A 27,989-nucleotide genomic window follows, 5' to 3' on the forward strand; every position below is an offset into this window, starting at 1 on the left:
TTCCCCCCTGGTCGTTGTCTTTTAGGCAAGCTATTAATTCTCCACACTACTGTACTCCAGATTTCTCAGGTATGGCAACGAATTGTTACTCTTTGTCAACGTCATATGTTATATGCATTTGTTATTGCGCGTTTGAGATCTCGATCTAAATGTTGGGAGCGCGATCGTCTGACAGAAAAAAAATAAGGGAAAATTCCTCTTCGTTACCTTGGAGACGTAAACTGTGATGCTAAGCTAACAGCTACATCCATCCATCTTTGCGTCGTTTTGGTGAAATGGCGGAGCTTCACATTATCGGCCAGCTCATCGGAGCCACCGGTTTCCCCCACAACAGCCTCTTTTGCAAATGGGGACTGCACGCGGGAGGAGCGTGGCGACTCCTCTCGGGCTCCAAGCAGGGCCAGACTCAGGTGGACGACCCCCAGACGGGAGACACGGCGTACTGGAGCCACCCCATCGACGTCCATTACGCCACCAAGGGGCTCCAAGGCTGGCCAAAGCTTCACCTCGAGGTGTGGCACCAGGACTCGTTCGGCCGCTGCCAGCTGCTCGGTTACGGCTTCTGCCACGTCCCGTCCAGCCCCGGGCACCACCGAATCAGCTGTGCCACCTGGAGGCCGCTCGGCTCGTGGCGGGAGCAGCTGTCGCAGATGTTCGTCGGCGGGGGGCCGCAACTCCGCAACCCGGACATCATCTATACCGGAGCGGATCGATACAGGCTGCACACCGAGGCCATGGGGACCGTGGCCCTGGAGCTCGGCGTCATTATGAGACACTTTGACAAATATGGAGTGGACAGTTAACGAGAAAAGAACATATTGTTAGGGTTTTCCATGTCTACCTTTTTTTTTTTAAATACTTAATTTTAATAAAAACACATTATGAAGTTGGTTGCTGCTCCTTGAGATCATTCCATATACAGTACAGTATAATTAAAAATGTAATATATGCACAGTTTCACAAGCATCAATGTTTTCTTCAGGGCCGATATCAATACCGATTATTAGTCGTCAAGGAGAAAATAGTGTAAAAAAACAAACAAACAAGCTTTTCTTTTAATTTTAAACATACAAACAATAGACAGCTTTGTTTAATTAAAAAAATGTTAACAGAAATTGTAGGGAACTTCCAGGGTCATCAGCATGTTTTAAGCTTAATTCAAAACTAAGCAAGTAAATAAATAGTTTTCTACTTTAAATAAGTTCTCAAAAATTTCAACATAATTTCTAAATTTAGTTTTTTTTAAAAGTATTTTTTATAAATTAAAAAGTATTGGGACTTCCCAGTGTTTGCAGGGAATAAATAAATGAATCATTTTCTAAAGTTTTCTAGTGTAAAAGTTTTCCAAAATTTCAACATAATTTCTAAATTTTAGTTTTTTGTTTTTTTTTTCATTAAAAAGTGTTGGGACTTCCCAGTGTTTGCAGTGAATAAATAAATAAATAATTTTCTAAAGTTTTCTAGTGTAAATAAAATTTTACAAAATTTCAACATAATTTATAATTTTTTTTTATTTTTTTTTTATATATAAATTAACAACTGTTGGGACTTCCAACTTAGTCGCTCATAGCATGGAGCCACAGTCGCCACTTCATAAACACATGCATTCGCATAAAACAGCTAGCTTACCAACAGCTAGCTGGCTAACTTACTAGCTCATAGCAAATAAACACATTGGCTTATTGGTTTCAAGTGTGCTTGTTGGTTTAACGCTGCCCCGGGGCCTTCATTAGGAACTAATCTAACCCTGAAAAGATTCTTTCCCTCCCCGTTGCTTCACGCCATATTCACATGCTAAGGGGCTTCATCCGCATGACAACATAGCAGATTAGCTTAATAGCATTAGCGCGTCCCACTGGATCATTAATTCGTGTTGGCCGTCATTAACAGTGAACTCATTTGCTGCTTTTAATTGCGCAGGATGAGGTTATTGTGTCTTGTTAAGCCGTGATGAATGCTTCGACTGCTTTATTTTGTAAGTTCTCTTTGTTTTTGTTTACTCCCCATCGACTTAATGGGATTCTGGGATGGAGTTGGTATTGAGCAACTTTTTTTTGTGGATAAAGGACTTTGAGTTGGATCAGTGGCGAGTGTCCTGCATGTTTGTGATATTTTTTTAAATTTATTTTATTTATTTATTTATTTTTTACTCAGTACTGAGTAACTAAGCTGATGTATGCTTGTCAGAATAGTAATCAAAATGTAGCGCGTACATTGCCAGTAATTAGCAACTTTTTGTGGACAAATGACGATGAATTGGATCTTCTGTTACTGTTTTGTTGTTTGTTCGCTTTGACAAGAAGAAACAGTAAATAAATAAAAAATGTAGACTGCTAGCGTTGGTAGCCTGATTAGCAGCCGCCTGTCGCTTGTAATCGAAATAAAGTTTTTAGCCTATATTGAGAATGATCTTGTTTGTTTATTGTGTAATATTGCGACGATGCCGATAAAAGCTCTGTGAGAGATCATCCATGGTGTGCCATGGAAAATTTCTCTTGATTGGTGTGAAAAACATATTTATTTAATTCTATTCTGATCTGCCAGTGATGGTTTGTGACGGACAGGACGATTAAATGCTCTTCCACTAGATGGCAGAAGGTCCATTTGTTGCCGTTCATTAAAAAAAAAGAAAAATCGCTTTGTGTTCAACTCACACTTGGTTAATTTGTGAGTAAATTGAGACAGTTATTCCTTCAGTAGCTTTTTTTCGTAAAATATTTGTTGGTGCTGTGAGGTTTTTCAAAATAAAATAAAAGGTTGCTAAATTTGTTACACTAAACAGTGTGACAGTAAACTCTCCAACATAAACTACTGTACTTTTCATATCGTGTAAAATGGAACCAAAGCAGATTAGTATGTCCCCCCCTGTGTCGTCGCGACATTAGTTTGTTGAACTAAGCCTAATAAGAATGTGTAAATGTGTTGTCTTTCAAACGGCACACTCGCCAGATTAGCCGGAATGTCATTCACATGGAAACAAACACGTCCTCATTCTCATTGGTAGCCAGCTAGTGTCATTAAATCCTTCCCCTTGCATTTAAACGTGTTGTCAGGGCTTCCCTCACACCTTCCTCACCTTCAAGACACCAGGAGGTGGCCATTTAGAGAACATTGTGCATTTTTTTTTAAGGAAAATTTACAATGAAGCCAGATTAACGTTATCAATCATATTGATTGATTGATTGATTGCCATGGCCTCAGCTGTGGTTCCTGCAGCAGGAAACTTGCCAGTGTTTTCTATCGAGCGTATTTTGGGTTTGGAGGGCAAACTGGCTGAAAGAGGCGTGAAACTCCACCGACCCTGGGACCAGACAGCAGGTGGGTGCACACAGATATTTTCAGGAAAGCCAGCAAAAAATGTGTTGTTACCGCGGCAACGCGGCATTCAATTTCAGGAACCGACAGTGGTGAGAAGGCATCACATTTTATTCATTTATTCCCATATACTGTTCATTTGTTAGTGTTTCTTTTGCAGGCTCTATACTAGGGATGTAACGATAGCCAAAGATCACGATATGATATATTTATCACGCACGTTGAGTTCCTCCACATATTGACTCAGTTCACAGGAATATTGCGTTCCCCTTCATCTGACAATTAGGGTAGATTTTAAATATAGAAGGGCCAAAATATCCCTAATAAAAATTAAACTGCACAAAAAAACTAGCCACCAGAGGGTGCTAGAACTGCTCAAATGGAAATCAACCTGACCTTTTCAACAGTTATATTGCTTTTAAACATTGTGAACATGACGATATTGTGGGAATTTTAATATCACGATATTGAGCTTACCGTTACATCCCTAATATATACTCTGTGTTGCAGTTATTATTATTGTTGTTTTTTTTTTGTTTTTTGTTTTTTTACCAATCAGATTTCAGCCATTACGTGATGCCATGTGATTCTAATCTGCCCGTGTCCTTCAGATTTAGTGGTGCTGGCCTTGAATATATTAGCAATGGGACTGTTTCTTTAACCAATCAGATTTCAGATAGATTCTCACAAGGACAGCGAGCTGCCCAACAATAACATCAGAATTTTCTGATTGGTTGGCCAGAGGAGCAAAAGTTGTTTCAGCAAACACATCTTAATTAAAATGATTCATAATCAGCAATCGACAGTGAGTATTTTATTATTTTTTTTATTTAAATGTGTTATTTGTTTTTGCCCTTTTACTCACAGAACAACAAAATCAACACAATATTTTTTATTATTTATTTCAAAACATATTTGTGTAAACATGTCCTGAGCCAAAGTGGTCCTCTAATTTAAACATCGAAATTAAATTAAATTTTATGGTATTTATCTTTGGTTAATTACAGTTCAATTTCACATTTCGCCAATTCTATATATTGCAATAATTAAAAAAAAAAAAAAAAAAAAAAGCATATAGGCATGTGATTTCGCCGTTTGTTTTGCAGAAGTGCAGTCAGACGAGGAGAACAAATCTTGCCAGCAACGACACGATCAGCATCCGTCCCGCTTGAGCTTTCACAGTCCGACGTCCAGCTGGTACGGCGGACGCCGACCTCGGACCGCCTTCACCGACAGCCAAGTAATCAATGAATCCACAAGTAACATGGGAGTATTGATTGCGGATTTCCGAATCATGTGTTGTGTACGTGTGTTTGGGGGTAGGTGAATGTTCTGGAAGCAGTTTTTCAGGTCAACCGTTATCCAGGCATCCAACTAAGGGAACATTTGGCCGGGAGGTTGGATCTGGATGAAGACCGTATTCAGGTTTGGAACACACACGCACGCACGCACATTGACACACAGAATCGGAAAAACAACAACTTGTTTTTGTTCTTTTATACGGTAGATATGGTTTCAGAATCGGCGAGCCAAACTAAGACGATCCCTCCGAGAAAGCCGACTGCGAATGGTCCAGTCGGCTGTGGCTCATCTTGGGATGAAGGTCAGGGAGGACCTGCAAGTTGACGTTGAGGAATGACATTTTTTTCCATGAATTCAGACATGCATCCATCTGTCTGTCCGTCCATGATTAAAATGTTTACACCTGATCATTTTGGAGTATATTTCTCTGCACTATATTTCTATGTGTGTGAATATTGTGTTTGTGCTTTCTGAGTTATGCAACAATAAAAAATAAAATAAATAAAAGTACTACCGGTCATTCATAAAAATCAATGTAATCGCGTGTGATCTCCCTGTGTGAAATAAAATTCTGATATTTCACTGACAGTTTTTTAATAATTGAAATTGAGAAAACAAAACAATTATTGTCATGGACTTTGACATAAACTGAGCTATTATTTGCACTTTAATTAAAAGAAAATAATGGTTAAAATTTTCTAAATTCGACCGTGCGCATTTCTCCTCCTTTTTTATTTATTTTTTATTATTATTTTAGAATTGATTAATATTAATGTTTTAACGTTTTGTATGTTTTGTTTATGATGATACAGATTTGCTTAAATTTCACCATACACTGGATTTATTTTTTTTGATGTTGAAAGTAAGTGAGGGCCGTGAAGAATTGACTTCACAATACTTTGACACGAATTGAGCTTTGAATTGCTTTTATAACAAAATGCATGTCCGACTCTGATCCTTTGATTTAATTTGACACATTTTCGGCGTTCCTCTTCTTTTATTTTTAACATTTGCTAATTGTTGGATTGTAATGATTTACTGCAATATATTTTGTAAATGTTAGAACATTTTAAAATATATTATTCTTTAAATTCATTGAACACGTTGGACCGCAGCAAACCTTTCGGGGGGGCGGAGTAGCGGTTAAACGCGTCCGTCTCTGATTGGTCTACGCAAACAGACCCTGCCCCCTATCCCGGAAGCGAACGCCCCAGCACTTGATGTGTGTGTTCGGAGTCCAGTGGCGATTGTGTCGGAATCGGTGGCACCGTGTGGCGCCCGCTGGGGAAAATGGACACGCTCAACAAGCTCAAACAGTTTGACGCCTATCCCAAAACTCTGGAGGACTTCCGGGTGAAGACGTGGGGCGGCGCGACCGGTGAGAGGCGTCGATATGTCGGCTAGACAAGCAGGCAGTCGGTGCCGCTAGCTGGCTCGGCTAACAACAAGGCTAGCCGGTTACGTTTAACCTCCAATGAAGAGCGAATTCACATGTTCGAAGTTGTTGTTAGCAACGTCAACCGGTGTCTTAAAACGCCTACACAGTAGAGGTCAAAATAAATGGTCCATTTTACCGGCGCAGTGGCTTGTTCCGGCGTCGTTCTGCGTGTGTGAAAGGGGCTACTAGTGCCGATTAAAGCAAGAGTTTTTTGTTTTTTTTTGGCTTGTTCCTCTACTTGTCATTCTAGTTACCGAAATGCCAACGTGAAAGGGGAAACTGCCGTATAATAGCCGTCTTTTTTTTCGTCGTCACTCTCTTCTGTGTGAAAGTTACGGAAATGGCAGCGTGAAAGGGGTTACTGCCTATTAAATCTGGCGTTTTAGTAACGTCATTCTGTGAAAAGGTGTCCACACAGCAACGTGAAAGGGGCTGTCTATGAGAGCGACCCTCTTCTTGTGTAGCTTTACTTGTGTTGTCCTATGTTGTGAAAAAGGTACAGAATTGACAGTGGGAAAAGAGCTTTCTTTTGTGTGAAAGGTCCCAAAACACCAATGTGAACGAGACTAGTTTTTTTGTCAAGGTGGTCTGTGTGAAAGGTAGTGACAAAGCAATCTCAGAGGAGATTAAATCTGATGCTTCCCCCCCTCTTTGTTTTTACCAATGTCGGATGCGTGAAAGGTACTGACCAACACAGCAGTGTGAAAATAACTACTGCCATTTAAAGCTTGTGATTTCTTGACTTTTTGTCATGTTATTTGTGTGGAAGGTACTCAGTGGCAGTGTGAAAAGGGCAACTGCCTACTAAAGCTATTTATTTTTTATTTTTTTCCCCGCTTTGTTGCTGTTTTGTATGAAAGGCGCCGATTGGTATAAGTCGACCAGCAAATGTGCATTTAAAGTAAATTTAACTCAAATGTCAAAATGTACAGTTTCTTCAAATTTTAGTATGTAATTCTTGTTAAATTCTACCATTTACAGTATTTTCATTTTAAAAACACAAATTACACTATTTCAAGTAAACGTAGCTTCAAATTTAACGTAAACGCCATACCTGTTAAATTTAAGGCAACCATTCCTGAAGCTTAACGTGAATGGAAAAATTTACTGTTTCATTTTTAAATATATTTTTTTTTTACTTACATTTATTGCACGTCTGCATCACATTTCCCTTCAAAATTAAAATTCACTTTCCTAGCCCATCTTTATTTGAGTAAAAAGCAAAATAATCCATGTAAAAAAAGTGAATCCTTATGGCCAATCGCCATATATACAATTTAATGTAACGTGTCGTAAACGTTCCTTCCAATTTGAAAGTGATGAAAGATTATTTCTCTCCCCACAGTGACAATCATCAGTGGCATCATCATGTTAATCCTCTTCATTTCTGAGCTGCAGTACTATCTCACTAAAGAGGTGAGTGTCCATCCGCTCATGCATCATAATTCGGAAATATAAAAACCGTACAGGTTCTAGTGGCTTACAAAGGAAGTAGTAGTACAACGGGAGTGCTGCCCAAACCGTTGTTGTCATTGAACATGCTCAGGATTCCGATGCAGGACCGGTTTTACTGGATCATTTTCATTTTCATTTGCCATAAGGTCCCTTGAGCACAGTTTTAATGATCTATTTTTTGGTTTTTGCATACACAGTTAAACCTTTGAAGTTGAACAGCAAAAGCCACTGGATGCCAAAGCAAATTTTCCCATATGAAATAATGGAAATTGAAATAATCATTTTTCAAAGTGTCACCATAGGCTCAACTTTTTAGTCATTGTACAGGCAAAATAAATAAATGACTAAATAAATAAATAAATGTCTTAAAGTGGAAATAAAAATGGATATAAAAATAATTCGAAAATTATATAAAAAAAAATAAATGGTATTAGAAATAGAAATAAAAAGTAAATTAAATAAATACCTTTGTATTTAATTTTTGAATTATATTGTTTTCACTTTTAGTCATTTATTTATTTAGTCAATTATTTATTGTTAATTTTGGCAAAACTGCCAAAATTAAAAATAAATAAATGAATGAATGACTAAAAGTAAAAATAAAAACTGATGTAAAAAAAATCTAATTAAAAAATTATATATATATATATATATATATATATATATATATATTGCTCTTTTTATTTCCATTTCTATTTATTTATTGGATATAATTTTTGAATTATTTTCACTTTTAGTCCTGTATTTATTTATTTATTTTTAACTTTGGTGGTTTTTGTCCTCGATAGTGACGGTTTAACTGGCTCTTATACAAGCGGAAAACAAATTGTTTTACAAGCATAAAAAGGAATTTGCCTTTGTTAAAACTGAAAGGGGAACTATTGTATTGTATTGTTTTTATTGGGCAACACTGAGCAATCCCTCACCCCTTAGGTGCATCCCGAACTATACGTGGACACGTCGCGAGGTGACAAGTTGAAGATCAACATCGACGTGGTCTTTCCTCACATGCCCTGCGCCTGTAAGTAACGACCGCCGCGGGAACTTTTCTTCATTTCACCTACGGTGCGGTGTCCTAATGATTTGTGAGCAAATTTATGTATCCAATTATGCGACGTCACAATGCTCCGCCCTTCCTGTCAGATCTCAGCATCGATGCAATGGACGTGGCCGGCGAGCAGCAGCTGGACGTGGAGCACAACCTCTTCAAGCAGCGGCTGGACAAAGACCTCCAAGCTGTCACGCAAGAAGCGGAGAAACACGGTCCGCTCGCTAAAAAACGAGACAACAGTTTGGCTTTTTTTGACCCGACGACATGTTTGATAAACGACGACGGCGATTTCCGTGCAGAACTCGGCAAAGCCGACGACGGGCAAGTGTTCGACCCCACCACGCTAGACCCGAACCGGTGCGAGAGCTGCTACGGCGCCGAGACGGAGGAACTCAAGTAAGGAGGATTTTTATTTGGAACTCCGCCATTTTGGGGACGAGAAAATAAAATGGCGGCTTGCGCCGCAGATGCTGCAATACCTGCGACGACGTGCGCGAGGCGTACCGGCGTCGAGGCTGGGCGTTCAAGAACGCCGACACCATCGAGCAGTGCAAGCGGGAAGGCTTCACGCAGAAGATGCAGGAGCAGAAAAACGAAGGGTGTCAAGTGTACGGCGTTCTGGAGGTCAACAAGGTAACCTACTTATGCATTTATCTGTTACCGACATAACTTATGCACCTGTGCTGCGTATGTATTTGCTTAAAGTGGTAGTCAACCTGAAACATTTCTTGACACTAATATGTTCGAAGTGACCTCGCTAGTCTAAACATGACATTCTGGTTAACTCATTCAAACCCAAAAGCGTATAAATACGTTTTTTTTAATACTTTGAGCTTCACACCTAAAAACGTATTTATACGTTTTTTTTTGTGTGTGTGTATTTTATGCTAGAGCATACAAAAGGCTTTGATGCAGCTTCTGACCTGAAGAGGGCACTTAAAGTAAAAAACGGCCAGCAGGTAGCAGTAGAGTATAAGAGATCAACCAGGGCCATGTCGCAACAAGCTTTTTTTTTGCCAATGTTTTCAAAAGGAATTTTGAATAACTACGAAACCTAGCTATATTGTAATGCAAATTGCTGCAAAACGGAAGCAGATACAAATATACTTATTTTTCGTGATGAAAGAAGAGACTATAATCTTTCTTTTGGTAGGTTCCATGTTTTTATATCAGTAGAACACAATATTCTGTGGGCCTTGCAAAATCAGTCAAAACCCAGTAAAACAGCGAAGGAGGTTGCTGGAGTGAATGAGTTAATATCACATTTTTGGAATATGAATTATGAAGCAAAATCCAGCCGTTTTTATCCATCTCACGGGGCGGCCATTTTGCCACATGCCGTTGACTGAAGATGACATCACAGTTGCTCAAGTGCTCAGGCAATGACCAATCACAGCTCACCTGTTTCCTGAAGCTGTGCTGTGATTGGTTGTTACCTGAGCAACAGTGATGTCATCTTCGGTCGACGGCAAGTGGCAAAATGGCCGCTCCCTGAGATGGATAAAAAATGGCTGGATTTTGCTGCTTAAGTTTTATTCCACTAACATAATCCATCCATCCATCCATCTTCCTCCGCTTATCCGGGGTCGGGTCGCGGGGGCAGCAGCTTCAGGAGGGAAACCCAGACTTCCCTCTCCCCAGCCACTTCAACCAGCTCCTCCGGCGGGATCCCGAGGCGTTCCCAGGCCAGCCGAGAGACATAGTCTCTCCAGCGTGTCCTGGGTCGTCCCCGGGGCCTCCCGCCAGTGGGACATGCCCGGAACACCTCCCCAGGGAGGCGTCCAGGAGGCATCCGAACCAGATGCCCGAGCCACCTCAGCTGGCTCCTCTCAACGCGGAGGAGCAGCGGCTCGACTCTGAGTCCCTCCCGGATGACCGAGCTTCTCACCCTATCTCTAAGGGAGAGCCCGGACACCCTGCGGAGGAAGCTCATTTCGGCCGCTTGTATCCGGGATCTCGTTCTTTCGGTCACGACCCACAGCTCGTGACCATAGGTGAGGGTTGGAACGTAGATCGACCGGTAAATCGAGAGCTTTGCCTTTTGGCTCAGCTCTTTCTTCACCACGACGGACCGATACAGAGTCCGCATCACTGCAGACGCTGCACCGATCCGCCTGTCGATCTCCCGCTCCATCCCACCCTCACTCGTGAACAAGACCCCAAGATACTTGAACTCCTCCACTTGGGGCAGGATCTCATCCCCGACCTGAAGACGACACTCCACCCTTTTCCGACTGAGGACCATGGTCTCGGATTTGGAGGTGCTGATCCTCATCCCAGCCGCTTCACACTCGGCTGCGAACCGCTCCAGTGAGAGCTGAAGGCCCCGGCCTGATGAAGCCAACAGCACCACATCATCTGCAAAGAGCAGAGATGCAATGTTGAGGCCACCAAACCGGAACCCCTCCACGCCTCGGCTGCGCCTAGAAATTCTGTCCATAAAAGTTATGAACAGAATCGGTGACAAAGGGCAACCTTGGCGGAGTCCAACCCTCACCGGAAACGAATCCGACTTACTGCCGGCAATGCGGACCAAACTCTGGCAACGGTCGTACAGGGACCGAACAGCCCGTATCAAGGGGCCCGGCACCCCGTACTCCCGAAGCACCCCCCACAGAACTCCCCGAGGGACACGGTCGAACGCCTTCTCCAAATCCACAAAACACATGTGGACTGGTTGAGCGAACTCCCACGCACCCTCGAGGATCCTGCGGAGGGTGTAGAGCTGGTCCATTGTTCCACGGCCAGGACGAAAACCACACTGCTCCTCCTGTATCCGAGATTCGACCTCCCGACGGACCCTCCTCTCCAGCACCCCTGAATAGACCTTACCAGGGAGGCTGAGGAGTGTGATCCCTCTGTAGTTGGAACACACCCTCCGGTCCCCCTTCTTAAAAAGGGGGACCACCACCCCGGTCTGCCAATCCAGAGGCACTGTCCCCGATGTCCACGCGATGTTGTAGAGGCGTGTCAACCACGACAGCCCCACAACATCCAGAGTCTTTAGGAACTCCGGGCGGATCTCATCCACCCCCGGGGCCCTGCCACCGAGGAGCTTTCCAACCACCTCAGTGACTTCGACCCCAGAGATAGGAGAGCCCACCCCAGAGTCCCCAGACTCTGCTTCCTCAAAAGGAGACGTGTCGGTGGAATTGAGGAGGTCTTCGAAGTATTCCCCCCACCGCTTCACGACGTCCCGAGTCGAGGTCAGCAGCACCCCATCGCCACTATAAACAGTGTTAACGGTGCACTGCTTTCCCCTCCTGAGACGCCGGATGGTGGACCAGAATTTCCTCGAAGCCGTCCGGAAGTCGTTTTCCATGGCCTCACCGAATTCCTCCCATGCCCGAGTTTTTGCCTCAGCAACCGCCGAAGCCGCGTTCCGCTTGGCCATCCGGTACCTGTCAGCTGCCTCCGGAGTCCGACAGGCCAAAAAGGCCCGATAGGACTCCTTCTTCAGCTTGACGGCATCCCTTACCGCTGGTGTCCACCAGCGGGTTCGAGGATTGCCGCCACGACAGGCACCGACCACCTTACGGCCACAGCTCCGATCGGCCGCCTCAACAATGGAGGCGCGGAACATGGCCCATTCGGACTCAATGTCCCCCGCCTCCCCCGAGACAAGGGAGAAGCTCTGCCGGAGGTGGGCATTGAAACTCCTTCTGACAGGGGATTCCGCCAGACGTTCCCAGCAAACCCTCACAATACGTTTGGGTCTGCCAGGTCGGACCGGCATCTTCCCCCACCATCGGAGCCAACACACCACCAGGTGGTGATCAGTTGACAGCTCCGCCCCTCTCTTCACCCGAGTGTCCAAAACATGCGGCCGCAAATCCGATGACACGACTACAAAGTCGATCATCGAACTGCGGCCTAGGGTGTCCTGGTGCCAAGTGCACATATGGACACCCTTATGCTTGAACATGGTGTTCGTTATGGACAAACCGTGACGAGCACAGAAGTCCAATAACAGAACACCGCTCGGGTTCCGATCAGGGGGGCCGTTCCTCCCAATCACGCCCCTCCAGGTCTCACTGTCATTCCCCACGTGAGCGTTGAAGTCCCCCAGCAGGACGAGGGAGTCCCCAGAGGGAGCGCTCTCCAGCACACCCTCCAAGGACTCCAAAAAGGGTGGGTACTCTGAACTGCTGTTTGGTGCATATGCACAAACAACAGTCAGGACCCGTCCCCCCACCCGAAGGCGGAGGGAAGCAACCCTCTCGTCCACCGGGGTAAACCCCAACGTACAGGCGCCGAGCCGGGGGGCAATAAGTATGCCCACACCTGCTCTGCGCCTCACACCATGGGCAACTCCAGAGTGGAAGAGAGTCCAACCCCTCTCAAGAGGACTGGTACCAGAGCCCAAGCTGTGTGTGGAGGCGAGTCCGACTATGTCTAGTCGGAACTTCTCTGCCTCACACACCAGCTCGGGCTCCTTCCCTGCCAGAGAGGTGACATTCCATGTCCCAAGAGCCAGTTTCTGTAGCCGGGGGTCGGTCCGCCAAGGTCTCCTCCCTTGGCCGCCACCCAGCCTACACTGCACCCGACCCCTTTGGCCCCTCCCACCGGTGGTGAGCCCGTGGGAAGGGGGACCCACGTTGCCTCTTCGGGCTGTGCCCGGCCGGGCCCCATGGGTGCAGGCCCGGCCACCAGGCGCTCGCCAGCGAGCCCCGCCTCCAGGCCTGGCTCCAGAGGGGGGCCCCGGTGACCCGCGTCCGGGCGAGGGAAACGCTTCTCCAAATATCGTCGTCATCATAGGGGTCTCCACTAACATAATATTAACCAGAATAACATTTAGACTAGTGGGGCTGCATAGAATATGTTGTTGTCATTTTTATTTTATTTTTTTAGTACTTGTAGCTTGTGCAGGTGTACTTGATGTTTTGGCCGGTTAGTGAATTAGTACAGCTAAACAAAGTGATTTTCCTCTAAATAAATAATAACTTTTGTTGTGTTGTGATGGAGCTTTCGAATATGTTCGTTTCTATTCACCTACCAAAACGTTCAGGTGGCAGGAAACTTCCACTTTGCTCCCGGAAAAAGTTTCCAGCAGTCGCACGTGCACGGTAAGGACAGCCGCTCTTTCGTCGTCTCCGCTCACAAAAACGCCGCAGTGGCTTTTGCAAAGGGTTTCTGAACACGCTGTTGTGTGAACGGCAAACCTTTCAATTCGACGCAGATTCATTATTTGGCAAGATTTATGCGAGAAGCTAAAATGTTCACACATTTGGTTTTTTCCGAAGATATGTTTACCAAATAATCTCATATGTTCAGAAACTTTTGACAATGCATCCTCACTCCAAGTTCTACCATCCATTCATTCATTCATTCATCCATCCATTTTATATAAACACCTAAGAGGGAGTCTAACCACTGTGCTATCCATTTATTTATTCATTTCAGGATTGTGAGCAATTGACACTATATCTAAATTTTTATTTATTTATTTTATTGCTAATTAGTATACCAAAAACTGATCCCAAAACAGTCCAACACTATTTTACACAATTACTGAAAAAGCACAAAAATGTGCGATTGACAGGTTTGATAGAAAGAAGAAGAAAAAAAAAAAGTGTGAATTAATGAATGATATACCACAAACATTTCACTCTTGTACGAAACCAAAAACTCTTGGCTCACATTTGGAAACATTTTGTCTTCTTTCACCATCATCTCATTCGATTTGTGCAGGAAAGTAAGAAAAGCTCAAAGCACCGTGAAGTCAAGCACGAGCCATTCAATTTTATTTAGAAGTGGACAAAACTCATCTTTTTTTTTTAATTCAAATTATTCTTCAAGCGCTGCAAGTTGACATGGTGGGCTTGTTCTTTTTCATTTTCCTGCACTGAACATGCTAACACATTTTGCTTGCAACATGTCGGTGCTCTGCAAGGGAGAAAAGAGACGAGAAGCACGGAATTAACATCAGCCTTCGTGTTCCCCTTTCAAATCTTTTTTTTTTGTGTGTCTGGGGCTGCACGGTCACGTGACAAAAACCCAATCGAGTCCATTCCATCATGGCAATTTCTGGCTCAATCTGACGTTACGCCGTTGCATGCGTCGAGTGCGGTGCAGCCCCAGCGAGCCACGTGACTTGCGGTGTGTTGTCTCCCCCCAAAAAAATCATCTGGTGTTTCTTCTCTCTTCTTTCTGCAGTGCACTCTGTGGAAAGTAAGTCCATCTTTTCTTTTGCAGACTTTTTGTTTTTGTTTGTGCTGCTACCAAACACCGTCTGATTTGTTTATTCATGTTCTTACCTCTTGGAGATTTGGTGCTTCTTTCGACTACTTTGACGCTTTACGTTTTAGTGCTTTAGAAGTATAATTATTATTCACAACATACAAAAAAGTATTCAGACAGTCGGATTGGAAGGGCTTTTGTGTAAAAATTGCATGTGAATGCTAAAAATGTATTTAAATGTAGTAAACAAAATTGGTTGCTTTTGTACCACAGTAATAATTGACAAAATGGCAACAGCCGAACACATTGCTCCATTAATTTAGGAATTTTGCCATGGGAAGTGTACAATTTTTAATATATATGGCTGTGTGTAAAATTTTAGCGGCCTATTCCACCAAGCAAAGCTTACATCCCTGCTGCACGTGCTATTACTTTTAATACCGCAAAGTTGCGTAGTCCTGTCGATTTTTCACTCAAGTTAAACTACAAAAAACTCTGAAATTTTCAATTTTTTATTTTTTATTTTTTTTTTGCAGTTCACGACCTACAGAGCTTTGGCTTAGACAATGTAAGTATTGGATTGTGATTGGGATCTTGCTATAATGTATTGTAATGGTCAGCGTGTAGTTTAAAAAAAAAAAAGCTGATCATAGGTTAACAGTTAAGAGCATGTTCTGTTTTCAACTTAAATTAGCAACACGTGTCTGTTATTTGAAAAGTCCTTGTTGAAGATGCTCCATCCTTTTTTTTTTTTTTTTCCTTTCTACACTAAAAGGAAGGCACTTGGAGAACGTAGTATTTTTTTTTTAGGTGGTACTTTTGTGTGTAAAAAAAATAATAAATGAAGCTCTTTGGCCTAAAGACGGTCAAAGCAATATTTATAGCCCGGGCCAGAGAACAGAAACAGCGGATATATTTCAGCAAATGGGTAGAATTGAATCGTTTAACCTGTGCTTTAGATCAACATGACCCATTTGATCAAACACCTGTCGTTTGGGAAGGATTACCCCGGCATCGTGAACCCTCTGGACGGCACGCAGGTGATGGCGCCACAAGGTCAGTTCAGATTGAATGCAAAAAAAAAAAAGCGATGCGTTTTTAGTTTTTCTTTTTAATGGAAGCAACAGCGTGGCCAAGCGGACAGAAAGATGCGGCTGCTGTTGCGAAAGTCCCATAAGTGTGGTTGGATTGCACGGACGAGCTGATTAGTCGTCATCGTCCTCCTCAGCAGCGGATGCCCATCCCGATAGCCATGAAGGTGCCGAACGTCCCCCCGCTCTGCATCATGGTCTTGCCCACTCCGCCCATCAGCTCCCGGCCTCGCATGCCGATTCTGCAGACGAGCAAATAGTTAATTACAGATTACACAAATTTGCTATTTCAAGTACGGTACCGTCGTAATCAGGATGCACCAATGCACAGCTTGGGGGAAAAAAATGAAATACTTTTTTTTTTCAGATTTTAATGAGTGAGTTTGGCGAATGTGGGGAAAAAGATTTAAACTGTTAATTGGGCCAACTAAGACCTTTGCAATTAACACCACCGCACAGTTGATATACTGACGTATGTACTGTACATAAATAAATGACGAATTTCATACGTAACCAACTTGTTTTAAAATAATAGAATAGAAAGAGTTGTCATTGTAAGATGCCGTTACAAAATTGCGGTGCAACTCCCAATGTTTTTGATGTGAGAGTAAAGAATAGAATAAAATTGACAAGACTAAATTATGCCGTGCAAATCGCAGTAATATACAAATGGATATTGTACATTAACAAGAATAAAATGTTTTGATTAAAAAAAAAAACTATTAATTGAAAAAAAAAAATTGTATAACTACAAAACAATGTACATTTGTGGTTATGCATTCATACAGGCGGGCCAGAAGTAGCTACACTTTAAAAAAAAAAAAAAACTTTTCTTCAAGGTACTGCAAATAATGACAATTTCGATTAAAATCATAGTAAATTCCCAAACAGTATAGGCCAATGGACAAAAGTCATTTTAAGCAAAAAAAAAAAAAGTAAGCTGCAAAAAGTGCACCTGAGGGAAATTAAAGGAGGAACAAAGTCAGAAAGGGAGGAAAGAAGCACTTGTATTAGTGTACATCAGTGGTTATTTAGTTTTTACCTGAGACAGGAGAAAGAACCGAACATGGCCCCTGCGGCCATGCCCACGGCGAAGCCCATCATGAATCCCATCTTGACCCGGTCGAAACAGCTGGGCTGGGCCTGGCCCTGGCCGTAGGGTGCGACAGCCACGGGCATCTGGACCAGCAAGACGGCACATTATTAGGAAACGCTTAAAAATGTATTTTTTTACAGCCAATAAAACACAATAGTGAGTTGTACAGTAGTTTCTTCCTCACCAGAAATTCAAGTGGCTCTTACTTGACCCCCTAATAGCATTTGCGTGCTAGCTAAATAGCATTAGCGGGCTAACGACACTTGTGTTGTGGCCTTGAGAGGAAAACACGACCCGTTTTTTTTTTAAGAGCTAAAAATAAGATGTTCGTTACCTCGAATTAAATGATTCTAAAGTTCGCGTCCTTAGTCGCTCCTCGGTTGAAGATTTCAGGCGTACTTGAGCGCAACCAGCGTTTAGATGTCTTGCTGTCAGAGCTCCATAGCCGGATGTAGGAAGGAGAAGAAGACCGGAAGTGAGACAACAGGACACAATAAAGCAAACGGCGACACCGTGCGGCGCTTTTCAGTAGTGAAACGTTCACTCTCCAGTTATACTTCGTATTTTTCCAGTGGTACTTGATTTTAAAAGTTTGACTATACCACTGTAAAACAGAATCAATTTAGTGTGAAAGTAAATGTTTTATTTTTACCTTGTGTTTCCTGTCCCACAGCCTCAATGATGTACCAGTACTTTGTCAAAATTGTCCCCACCATTTACATGAAAACTGACGGAGAGGTGAGTGCCATCAAGTTACTCGAATACTCTCTCCCAACACATTTGAGGCGGAATGCAGATGTTTACTTTTGACTCTTGGGCAGGTTGTAAAAACCAACCAGTTCTCGGTCACCAGGCATGAAAAAGTGGCCAACGGCTTGGTGGGCGACCAGGGCCTGCCGGGGGTCTTTGTTTTGTACGAGCTCTCACCCATGATGGTGAAATTCACGGAGAAACACAGGTAGGACAAACACGTGTGTTGTAAATAACTTGTGTGCTTTGAGCTGACTGATTCCGTTTTTTTGTTGTTGTTGTTTTTATTTTGAAAATCTCAGATCCTTCACTCACTTCTTGACCGGCGTTTGCGCCATCATTGGAGGCGTCTTCACAGGTGTGTCTGAAATTCCATGTGTGCAAATTCGCACGAGATGATTGTTCACCCGTCTCGTTTTTTTTCTTTTTTTTTTTTTTTTTCTCTCTCTCTCACCGCAGTTGCCGGCCTCATCGATTCTCTCATCTACCACTCGGCCCGTGTCATTCAGAAGAAGATAGAGCTGGGCAAGGCCTCTTAACGACAGCGCCACCCGCTGGTCTCGTGTGGGCCCGCCCACGAGAAAGGACGGATGAGAGGCAGGCAGAGGACCGAGCATCTTTGCGTTGTCCTGTCGGACGGACGGATAGGCGGAGAAAGGATGTTGAACATAAGCCGGGTCCTCTGTCTCCCTTTTTTTTTTTTGGTTGGTCTCCTACGAGCGCAACGTCTCCCCCTGCTGGCTCAACGCCGCCACGACAGTCAAAACTGTCAAATGAACTGAGCACAGGAGGGCACCGGCGCCATCCCACTTGTGGGTTGGCATGGAAACGGCAACATGGCCGATGGCTACGCTCCTTTTTTTTTTTTTTTTTTTTTTTTAATATATCCTTTTTGCCAAACTTCCTTCTCGGTCCCTGGTTTGTGTCTGTCTCGGTCCTTTTTATTTGTGTCCGCCGTAGATCTCTTGAACGTATCGTTTGGTTGGCTTCTTTGTTGGTGTCCATTTTTGTTGGTGCCTTGTTTGTGTCCCTTGTTTATGTCTCATCGTTTGTTTACACCCTCGGTGCCTTGTTTGCATTCTGTGTGTAGGTAGGCCCTGTCGGCTCTCGGGCCAGGCCGGAGCCGGAAAGGCTGGCCGCAGCGTCACCTGTTCCAACACCTGTCGGCAGGCTGATGCACCAGGTCCACCTTTGGCGTTGTGAGTTGGAAATAAAAGCAAGTCAGAACAAAAACAGGCAGGAGTCCAAAGTCAAGCTGAACAAAAAGCGGCTTTATTGGCAAAAGCACACTGACACCATTCAATTTGCGCAAATGGAAAAAATCTGACAATCTCAGGAAATGCAACAGTTTATAAAGCATCATCCATGGTACAACCTCTTTTCCTGATTGGCTATCAAACCTGCCTGCCCACTTCACGCTTAGATCTGATTGGTAAGGTAAAGCCTCGGCCAAACCCACTTATTATGAGATGCAGTTTACATAATGCTAATAGTATCTGCTTTCGACCACTAGGGGGTAGTGCGAGCTTAGTTTTGTGACTTCTACTGGTATCCAATTGTTATAAAGTGGTCAGCAGATTATACGTCTCCCCCCATTCTTGGGACCAGAAGTAGTAACAGGTTTTTACTGGTATCAAAAGGACTTATTCATACATTAAAAAAAAATAAGGCGACCTATCATTTACATTGTATGATCTAATAAATTTGATAAAACTAACCTTTTGCAGACATCAAAGTAATGAGATCCTTGCTCTGAGCATCTTCCCGTCAGCTGACAGTTGTAAACTTTCAGGATATCATTTCATTTATTAGCCCTCAAGCGTGAAGGAGCAGTTTTTCCTAATAGTTGATAGCAGTAAACTTGCAAGTTTTTGAAACCTTTACCGTTCTTTTACAAACATAAGAGACGCCTGGCAGCTGTGGATCGCTTCATATTGGTTCTAAATGATTGAGCATATGTGATCTCTTGTATTTTCAGCTGGCACCTTAGAGTTACAAAATTAAGTAAAATAAATGATTATAGGGTAACAAATACATGATTCCCTTTGTGACAAGTCAGGATACACACTGGCATTTAATTTCCTTAAGCTATTTAAACACAAGTAGCAATCATAAAGTTGTTTAGCATAAAAAGGTTTTCACTTGAACATTTGGCCTAGAATAGGTCAATAGTTCAAGAGACAGCACCAAAAGTCAGATCCCACAGCCCCCTTTGAACTTTTTGACTAGGTCCTTTTGTTTTGGTCCAATATCTTGACCCCCTTCTTTTTATTGGTTGGTTGGTTGGTTGGTTAGGACCTTTTTGACCCGTCCTTTTGTTTAATAAGTTTTGTGTGCGTCATTTGGTCCTGCGTTGTTGTTTTTGCAATTCATTGAAAGTCTATTTTCCCCAATTTGTTGATAACTAGGTCATGTCATTATTGATCTCAGCACGGTTGAGATGACGACCACATTTGTGGCTATAGTGTCAGAACAAGTGTTAAGGAAGGAGAAAAAAAAATTGAGGTTGAGTCTGACGCGTGTTGTTTAATGATGCGGGCAAAGGGCTGTTTCTCTCTTTTTATTATTTAATACGCTGATTATTTGTCTTCATTTTAGTAAAACTGCGGCAGTCCTCCAGGGTTTGTACAGAGGATCCTCCCCTACATGTTTTTGTGCTCGGTGGTCCAATCAGGCAGTTTAAGGCCTCCAAGAACTTCTCAAGTGTGAACAATGCAGTCGGTGGGGGTACCGTTAAAACGTTCAAATCAGGGGTACGGAGTATTTGTGAGAGTGCGTGTGAATGTGTGAGGGTAAAATGTATTTATATTTTGATTGTCCTCAAAACTTGTTTTTTAAAATGACACAATAAATGTGAACGACACCAGCCTCCACTGTGCACTTTAGATTGAATGCTATGGAACGACAAGCTAGCCGTCCATTTTCGGTATCTTGATAATGGTTGTGGGGGAACAAATGTGTAAAGTTAGTGCTTTATTGTATTATTGTTTTCAAGCAATGTAAAGCGCATTGAGATCACCTTGTGCATGTAAAGGGCTTCATATTTATTTTTTTAAAGTTACCAAACGTCCCCCTTTGTTTTGATTTTCAGTGACATTCGTTGGCCACAAGATGGTGGCGTTGTCCTTCCCATTTCCTGTTCAAGGTGAGTAACTTCCCGTCAGACCAGTGTGACGTCAGCTAATTCCTCCTGGGATACTTTCGTACTGGAAATGTGATTACAGCATCTGTCGGTTGTGTGCGCGTGTTCGCCTCACATTTCTTCCCCCCCGAGTGATCAGTAAGCCAATCAAATTGTTTATGCACTAACATTGACACGGAATTTTGACCATTTTAGCTTTATTTGCGACACTTATGGACTTAAAACAGAATCAGGTTCGGCCAAAAGTACATACACTCGAAAACAAGTCTTATGTAAGAAAGGGAATGAGGAAGTTAAAAGTGGAGCGAGGCAAAGAGGAAAGGTAGAAAGCATGGAATAAAAAGGAAACATACATGGACGGTGTTAAAAAAAAAAAAAAAAAAAAAAAAAAAAAAAATTAAGGTGCAGGAGGAAGGATACAAGAATAATGGAAAAGATAAATACAATGGTAGAAAACAGAAGGGAGCAAGGAAGAATGAGTCCGAAGGAAGTATACAAGGAATGAAAGGAATGAGTAATGAGGTATAGGAAAGAAGGAAGTTCTTTATAGTTCAGCAATTTAACATCTGTAACGGAGTATAATTTAGGACATGTTGACTAAAATAAGCACTGCTTTAAATGCATTGAAAGGTTGCATTCAAGTTTTATTATTAAAAAAAAAAGTTTTAAAACGTCATTCATGAAGACGAGCACACGAATGGAGAAAAGTGAGCATGGGGACCAAACACTAAAAATAAAATTGGTGCAAATGTGCTGTCTGCATGCTACTTATGCTATTAAGACACAATTGACCTTTCAACTTGAGTGGAAGATTGCATAAAATGACTACTTTAAAAGGGGGTTGAGGTCTGCAGCTCTTATATTTGACACCTGACGTTGAACGCAACTTGGTCACCGTGGTGACCATCACAGTGTTATTCAGATTTGCGCTTTAAGCACGCTTGAACAAAAACATTTGAGAAAGAACAAAAAGCGTTGCAGAGAACCTGACGGCGTGGACGAGGGATCGCTGGTTGCTATGGCTACAAGACATCCTGAATAGATGCTACCCTACTTTCAAACAAGTTGATGTTCCAGAAGGCTGATGAGATCTTGAATTGATTGTAAGTTGTTCTCCATTATTTCCTTAACCGTGTCCAAGAACTTCGCTACTATACTGGTCAGACAAAGTCGGCGTCTGGAACGACGCTTTGGACTTAACTAGAATCCTACTTTTGTGGAGCCGGGAAACCCTTTCTCGTGTTTAGAAACGTTCTAGACCTTTCTCTCCGGTCGAGAAACCTTACCGAGGGATAGTGTTAATTTTGTCTGCCAGTCTTAAATGTTATCTCAATTTTTTAATCCAATTTCAGTCACGCTTGTTAGTTCTTATCAGTTATTCAACCTCATCTCATTTTGATTTAGTCCATTTTTAGTCAGCTATAAATCTAGCATTTTAGTCTTTATTTTAGTCCAAGAAAACGTAAATTTTATTTGCCTAGTTTTAGTCAACAAACTGTCAACATTCTAGTTTTAGTTAGAACAACCATTTTACCCCTGTGTGTGGGTATGTGTATATGTATATATATATATATATATATATATATATATATTTGTCAGCAGATTATATTGAACCTTTTCGGATCTAAAACGATTTCACATCAAATTTTCTCATCTTTTTGATGAAAAACAACTTGTCACAATTACAAGTAGCTACTATGGCTCCATGCTATAAGCTAGTAAGTTAGCAAGCCAGCTGCTAGCCAGCCAGCTGCTAGCCAGCCAGTTACTAGTTAGCCGCTAGCCAGCCAGCCAGCTAGCTAGCTAGCCGCAAGCTGATTTTTCTTCTTTTTTTCCCCTCAACCTTTCATCATGAATCCACCCCCTGTGTTTGTGCTGTGTGTCACATGACAGTGTCACATGACAGTGTCACAGATTAGCATTTTTTTTTTTTTAACAAAATTATATCATTTCGTTTTTGTTCATGAACTAAAATGTCCATACATTTTACTCCAGTTTTTATTAAGTGAAGTAAATTTTCGTCTCATCTTCATTAGTCGACGAAAATGCATACTAATTTAGTCCCAAGTTATTGTTTCTTACTGAGGGTTTTAGTCTAGTCTAGTTTTAGTCCGGTAAAAAAAAATGTGTGTTGACGCAATTATTTTTGTTTAGTTTTTTTGTTGACGATATGAAGACTATCCGGGGACCACAAACTTTTCTCTTTCAGGGACAGAAAACCCAACTCGCTCAAGACCAGAAAGCTTTTGACCTCTCTTGGAACAAGATGAGGAACCCGACCGACTCTCTGGGGAAACCTTCCCTTTGGACTAGTACCCGTCTCTCGCCGGGGACTCTCCGGACTAGAAGGCAGTCTTGTTCACATGTCCAAATGTCGTTGACCAACATTTCAAGACCCGAATGACAACCGAAAGTTTCATTGTCCCTTTTTTTCTTTTTTTTTCTCAGAAGCGAACCGGCAACCGGAGACGGCGCAGTCGCGCTTCGAGCTCCTCCTGCCCGGCGCGCAGTTTGTCCCGCTTGGCCCGCAGCCGGCGGTTTTTGGCCTCCAGGCGGCGGATGCAGTCCCGGGCCTTCTTCAGGATGAGCGCCTTGGAGGCCCTGCGGTGGCGCCACAACTCGGGGACGCTGTCGCGCAGGCGCGCCAGGCAGTTCCTCAGCTCGTCGCGCCGCTGGCGCTCCATCACGTTGTGAGTCCGACGCCGCTCCTGCTCCTCCTCGCCCTCGCCCTCCGTTCGCGCCGGCTGCCGTGACGACGGGGGCCGGCGGCGGGAGAGCTTGTTGGACGGTGGCGGGGAAGCGGGAGGGGCGGCGGCGTAGTTGTGCTGCAGCCGGATGTCAAGGCAGAGGTGGCGCTGGAGAGCAAGACGCTCTTCATCCTCCTCCTCGTCCTCCTCGTCGTCCTCGTGCTGCCGTCTGGAGGGGCGGCGCCCGACCGTCACCACGTCGATCTCCTCCTCTGCCAGACGACAAAAAAGGTCAAACTTTCATCATACACACACACAAACACAATAGAAAGTGGGAAGTACAGTCCTCAAAATTCCAAATTAAAAATGTATATACTGTATTTACTAGTACTATCAAAGTTAAAGCGTAACGGGTACATAACAGGTACTCGTCAAAATTTGGCGGGCAAAAAGTCGATTAAAAAAAACAACCTTTTTTAAATAAGTGATTAATTAAAAAATGTAATCATTAGCTGTAATATTTACTTAATCATTTATTCAAGATGATTTTGTACATTTTAACTTTTGAAACTAAATAGTAATCAATCAATCAAAACAACTATAAGTGAACAAACAAGGTCGTAACATCCACGCACATGCGAAGCTGTCAATCACCAGCTAAGACCCCGCCCACTTCCTTTAAAGGAATTTTCAGCAGTAAAAAGTTCAGATTTTGTCCAGAATTAATTTGATAACGTCATTATTTTTCATGTACGATTAATACCTTTAAAAATATTTTTAAATTTAATTTTAATTAATTTGATTAATTTTAATTAATTTGAATACTGCATTAAAGTGCATTACGAAAGCATTTTTTTTTAAACTTGAATATAGTTTATTAACTGGTGATTGGTGTTTATTTCATATTCCTTATTTGTGGTTAAAAAAAAAGAAAAAAAAGATGATTGATGATGTATTAAGTTACCACTTTGGTCATTGTTTTCCAAAGCAAAAACAGATGTTTGTAAAAATGCCTTATTTTGATTCAACACAGATGATAATAAAAAGTCTTCTTTCATGAAGAACTACAGAAATCAGTGAACAATTATTTCATTTATTGAAATCAGATCTGGACCACTTAACATTAAAAAAAAATTGGCTTCAAGCGATTACTCAATTATTAACGGGATAATTTACTTATTTAGCCATTTTTGGCAGTCAAACATGAATATTTTGCCTATAATAAATTTGATATTTTCATTATTTTTCATGTACAATTAGTACCCTTTTAAAAAGTAATTTTTTTACTTGCTGTCGACTGATGTTGACATCACAAGGGCTCAGGTAACCAATCACAGCTCAGCTTGTGAATATCACATGACCTAACCTAGAAAACAGGAAAGCTGTGATTGGTTATTTGAGTCCTTGTGATGTCAACATCAGTCGACAGCAGGTTGTAAAATGTTTTTAAAGGTACTATTTGTATGTGAAAAATAATGAAAATATCTCATTATAGACAAAATATTAATTTTTTTATTGCTATAATGCGCTAAATAAGTGTAGTATCCCTTTAAAAATAATTGTTAATTTGACAATGGATTACTTGTCGATTTAATTTTGACAGTTGTTCTACTGTCGACTGAAGATGACATCACCTGTGCTGAGGAAATAGGTAAGGACCAATCACAGCTCACCTGTTTTCTGGGTTTGGTCAGCAAATGTGGTCGTTTCCTGAGCACGTGTGATGTCATCTTCAGTCGACAGCAAGTGGCAAGATTTTTTTTTTTTTTTTTTTTTAAAAAGGTATCAAGGATGTTATCGCATTAATTCTAGGCAAAATATCTTAAGTTCTTACTGTTGGAAATGGTTCAATGAGTCAAGTATCCATTTTAAAAACCGATTATGCCCAAAAACTGCATGTGAGCGCAGACATATTTTGTCCTCACCCGAGTCGCTGGACGAGCACGCGGAGCGGCCGGACGCGGCCTGGCCCGTTTCCTGGCTCTCCATCAGGTTGTGGCAGTCCAGCGCCGACCCGGCGAGCCCCTCGAAGATGCCGGCGTCCATGTCGGCCAGCATCTCCTCCAGGCTTTTGTCGGATCCCAGACACCGCCACAGGCCGTCCTCGTCCTCCGCGGGGGAACCGGGACGCCCTCCGCCGCCGCCGCCGCCGCCGCCGTCGTCGTCCGAGTGGAAGAAGGCGCAGTTCCAGTTGAGCTGCATGTCGCAGTCCTCCAGGAGGATATCGGACACGAAGCTCAGCTGCTCGCCCTTGGAGAGGCCCGCCACCTTCGTGGGGGGCGAATCCGGCGGCGTGGGCAGGGACTGGAGCTCCTTCAAACTTTGGCAGAAGTCGTCGTCCATGTTGGAGAAGATTTGCGGCAGGCACTCCATGCTTCTTTCCGAGATGTACATGATCTCCTGCACGGGTGAGTGACAAAAACAACACATTTATGGATTGTTATTACACATAACAAGGCCCAGACATGTCGGAATAGACATAAAGTGCATACAAAATGTTAGTTTGTGGCCACAAAATATGTATATCATCGAAAACGAAAGCAACATAATCCTCCTCGTTGAAGAATTGTTCACTACTGCTTGCTAAGTAGATCGAGCTCAGTTTCAATTGAGTATCTCGTGGTCACAAATACGCATTTTTGTGTGCGTGTTATCTGTATTGTTGTGGCCACCAAGGTTATTTTGGTTAACTAAAATTCAAATCCAAAAACACAATTTTGTTAACAAAATAAAATAACGAAAATGTTTCACTGAAACTACATTTTATGTTTGGATGAACTCCTTCCTGGGTGCCTTTCCTCACAGGGTTCTTCTGTGCCCCGCCATGTTGTGGTTTGGGTTAGCAAACCACGACATGTCTGGGCCTTGTTATGTGGGGATATAGGGGGAGGGGCTTTTTCTTTTTATTGTATTATGAATGTTTTTAATTGTTCGGCACTTTGAGTTGCATTTGAATGTATGAAAGGTGCTATATAAATAAAGTTTGATTTAATTTGATTTACAAAACTAACTTGGACTAACTATAAATTATAGTAAAAATGTCCTTCGTTTCAGTCTTTGGTAGTTAATTTAATGCATGAGCCTTTGGGGATGATTTTAAGTAGATTTACTTTTTATTTTAACCAGAAAAAGGACATTTGTAAGTGTGTCACACAGAAGTGACATCATCTAGCAGCAGCCAATAGAAAAGCATCTTCAGATGACGTCACTTCCATGCTGTTTTTTTTTTTTTTTTTTTAAATATTGCACCAGTAATGTACAAAAAAAGTAAAACTAATATTGAAACTCACTAAAACTATAACAAAGCGTTTATTAAATAACTACAACTAATATGAACTAACAGAACCACCCTGAAAACTACCTAGGTCAGTAATTTCACACTTCAGTGAGCAAATGCCGCACAAGCCGGACAGGACATTTGCACCCATTGACGTGCAACACACATTTGCTTTTCTGCAGGCCGATCACATGGCGCTTGGATGTGTGGAGCAAGCTTGCGATACACAACAAAGCCACAGTGTGCGCTGTGGGCACGCACGTCGCCGAGTTCAACAACGCCCCTGCGCACCGTAAAAACATGACACGTGGGGAAATTTTGTACCTATTTTACTTAGGGTCTTTAAAAAAAAAAGATACATGCCGATCTAGGCTTTAAGGTGTTACATAATCATAGGTGACAAACAATTAGCATGGAAGGACTTGGTTCGCGTGCATGGACGCGGTTTGTTTAAAATGTGCGTATTTACGAATGAGGGTTTTGCCACATGAGTTGAACGCCCTTGCAGCGTGGGAACAGGAGCAACCAGTGCGATTGAAATTACGTTTTAAACACAACACAGCCGCGCCGATCGACTCTCGAAAACAACACACGAGCATAATTGCGGTACAATTACAAGATCGTCGCGTGTTTTTTTGTGCAATTTAGCAGCATTTAAAATATGCGAGCGGTTCCGTGGGATGGTTGCGCGCAAACTGCGTGCTGCAACAGAGGTCCGAGAATTAAAATTCAGTTACGTTGTGTTTTTAAAACAAACACACATGTGCCGATCTACTCTCTAACAAATGACAAATTCACAGATGCCCCCAAATTATCTGGGAGTGAGATGGTTTTTGAGAAATTTAGCAGCTAATTTAAAATATGACCAGTTCCCAATGAAAGTTTTGCATACTGAGAATATTCCTGTGTGGTCATTTAGACAAAAAAAACAAAACAAAAGACGCGTTCTTACCCGACACTTTCAAAGGGACGGAGATAGTTGGAGGTTCAACAAGTTGCACAATTCCACGCCGTGAAACCGAAGAAGGCGACTTCTTGATACCGGGAAGGAGGCGGCGTGGTGCGGAAATCCTCACAAACCGGCTACTACCTCACACGGTGGGCGTGGCCGAGGGAGCCGCAGTGCTATTTCATCTGCGCGACTCGCCGGTGTCCCTCCGCGACAGAAAACCGCGCCAAAACGTCCAAACAGTACACCGAGCGTG

At 42.6% G+C, this 27,989-nt stretch overlaps 4 protein-coding genes and 1 pseudogene across 6 annotated transcripts; 3 read left to right on the forward strand and 2 right to left on the reverse strand.

Moving 5' to 3' along the window:
* The first annotated feature begins 14 nt into the window (after positions 1-14).
* Positions 15-891, forward strand: LOC144024149 (B9 domain-containing protein 2 pseudogene; annotated as a pseudogene).
* Positions 892-1,611: 720 nt separating this feature from the next.
* LOC144024150 (homeobox protein ANF-1-like) lies at positions 1,612-5,024 on the forward strand. The gene is made up of 4 exons (XM_077530255.1): positions 1,612-3,318; positions 4,422-4,555; positions 4,639-4,740; positions 4,823-5,024. The coding sequence occupies exons 1-4, from the start codon at positions 3,192-3,194 to the stop codon at positions 4,952-4,954; spliced, it is 495 nt and encodes a 164-aa protein (XP_077386381.1). The 5' UTR covers positions 1,612-3,191; the 3' UTR covers positions 4,955-5,024.
* A 794-nt stretch (positions 5,025-5,818) lies between these two features.
* On the forward strand, positions 5,819-25,683 carry ergic3 (ERGIC and golgi 3). 3 transcript variants are annotated; one of them, XR_013284689.1, is made up of 16 exons: positions 5,819-5,995; positions 7,401-7,471; positions 8,444-8,531; positions 8,654-8,773; positions 8,861-8,957; positions 9,029-9,194; positions 13,570-13,627; positions 14,718-14,732; positions 15,278-15,309; positions 15,701-15,797; positions 17,602-17,666; positions 17,750-17,886; positions 17,981-18,036; positions 18,138-18,877; positions 20,770-20,823; positions 23,030-25,683. XR_013284689.1 is itself a non-coding variant. In XM_077530243.1 (14 exons), the coding sequence occupies exons 1-14, from the start codon at positions 5,908-5,910 to the stop codon at positions 18,215-18,217; spliced, it is 1,170 nt and encodes a 389-aa protein (XP_077386369.1). In that variant the 5' UTR covers positions 5,819-5,907; the 3' UTR covers positions 18,218-20,546. The 3 variants fall into 3 exon arrangements, 2 of the variants coding, with proteins under 2 accessions (XP_077386369.1, XP_077386370.1); XM_077530243.1 differs by lacking the exons at positions 20,770-20,823; positions 23,030-25,683 and having other exon boundaries at positions 18,138-20,546; XM_077530244.1 differs by lacking the exons at positions 14,718-14,732; positions 20,770-20,823; positions 23,030-25,683 and having other exon boundaries at positions 18,138-20,546.
* On the reverse strand, positions 15,833-17,417 carry romo1 (reactive oxygen species modulator 1). Its single transcript, XM_077530256.1, has 3 exons — positions 17,263-17,417; positions 16,875-17,011; positions 15,833-16,074 (listed from the first exon to the last, which is right to left on the reverse strand). The coding sequence occupies exons 2-3, from the start codon at positions 17,009-17,011 to the stop codon at positions 15,966-15,968; spliced, it is 246 nt and encodes an 81-aa protein (XP_077386382.1). The 5' UTR covers positions 17,263-17,417; the 3' UTR covers positions 15,833-15,965.
* On the reverse strand, positions 21,229-27,877 carry LOC144024148 (uncharacterized). The gene is made up of 3 exons (XM_077530253.1): positions 27,737-27,877; positions 25,433-25,907; positions 21,229-23,779 (listed from the first exon to the last, which is right to left on the reverse strand). Exons 2-3 carry the CDS (start codon positions 25,899-25,901, stop codon positions 23,265-23,267), a joined length of 984 nt encoding a protein of 327 aa, XP_077386379.1. The 5' UTR covers positions 25,902-25,907; positions 27,737-27,877; the 3' UTR covers positions 21,229-23,264.
* Between the last annotated feature and the right edge of the window lie 112 nt (positions 27,878-27,989).

Source organism: Festucalex cinctus, chromosome 8 (assembly GCF_051991245.1).
Source record: "Festucalex cinctus isolate MCC-2025b chromosome 8, RoL_Fcin_1.0, whole genome shotgun sequence".
NCBI classification, from domain to species: Eukaryota; Metazoa; Chordata; class Actinopteri; order Syngnathiformes; family Syngnathidae; genus Festucalex; species Festucalex cinctus.

Excerpts from the sequence above, each read along its gene's own strand:
- LOC144024150 (XM_077530255.1), top strand. The coding sequence starts at position 3,192 with ATGGCCTCAGCTGTGGTTCCTGCAGCAGGAAACTTGCCAGTGTTTTCT. Across the intron at positions 4,556-4,638 it reads CCGCCTTCACCGACAGCCAA|GTGAATGTTCTGGAAGCAGT; the intron begins GTAATCAATGAA and ends GTTTGGGGGTAG. Across the intron at positions 4,741-4,822 it reads TGGATGAAGACCGTATTCAG|ATATGGTTTCAGAATCGGCG; the intron begins GTTTGGAACACA and ends TTTATACGGTAG.
- ergic3 (XM_077530243.1), top strand. The coding sequence starts at position 5,908 with ATGGACACGCTCAACAAGCTCAAACAGTTTGACGCCTATCCCAAAACT. Across the intron at positions 5,996-7,400 it reads GACGTGGGGCGGCGCGACCG|TGACAATCATCAGTGGCATC; the intron begins GTGAGAGGCGTC and ends CTCTCCCCACAG. Across the intron at positions 8,958-9,028 it reads GCCGAGACGGAGGAACTCAA|ATGCTGCAATACCTGCGACG; the intron begins GTAAGGAGGATT and ends CTTGCGCCGCAG.
- romo1 (XM_077530256.1), bottom strand. The coding sequence starts at position 17,011 with ATGCCCGTGGCTGTCGCACCCTACGGCCAGGGCCAGGCCCAGCCCAGC. Across the intron at positions 16,075-16,874 it reads GGTTCTTTCTCCTGTCTCAG|AATCGGCATGCGAGGCCGGG; the intron begins GTAAAAACTAAA and ends GCTCGTCTGCAG.
- LOC144024148 (XM_077530253.1), bottom strand. The coding sequence starts at position 25,901 with ATGTACATCTCGGAAAGAAGCATGGAGTGCCTGCCGCAAATCTTCTCC. Across the intron at positions 23,780-25,432 it reads GTGCTCGTCCAGCGACTCGG|AGGAGGAGATCGACGTGGTG; the intron begins GTGAGGACAAAA and ends GTCGTCTGGCAG.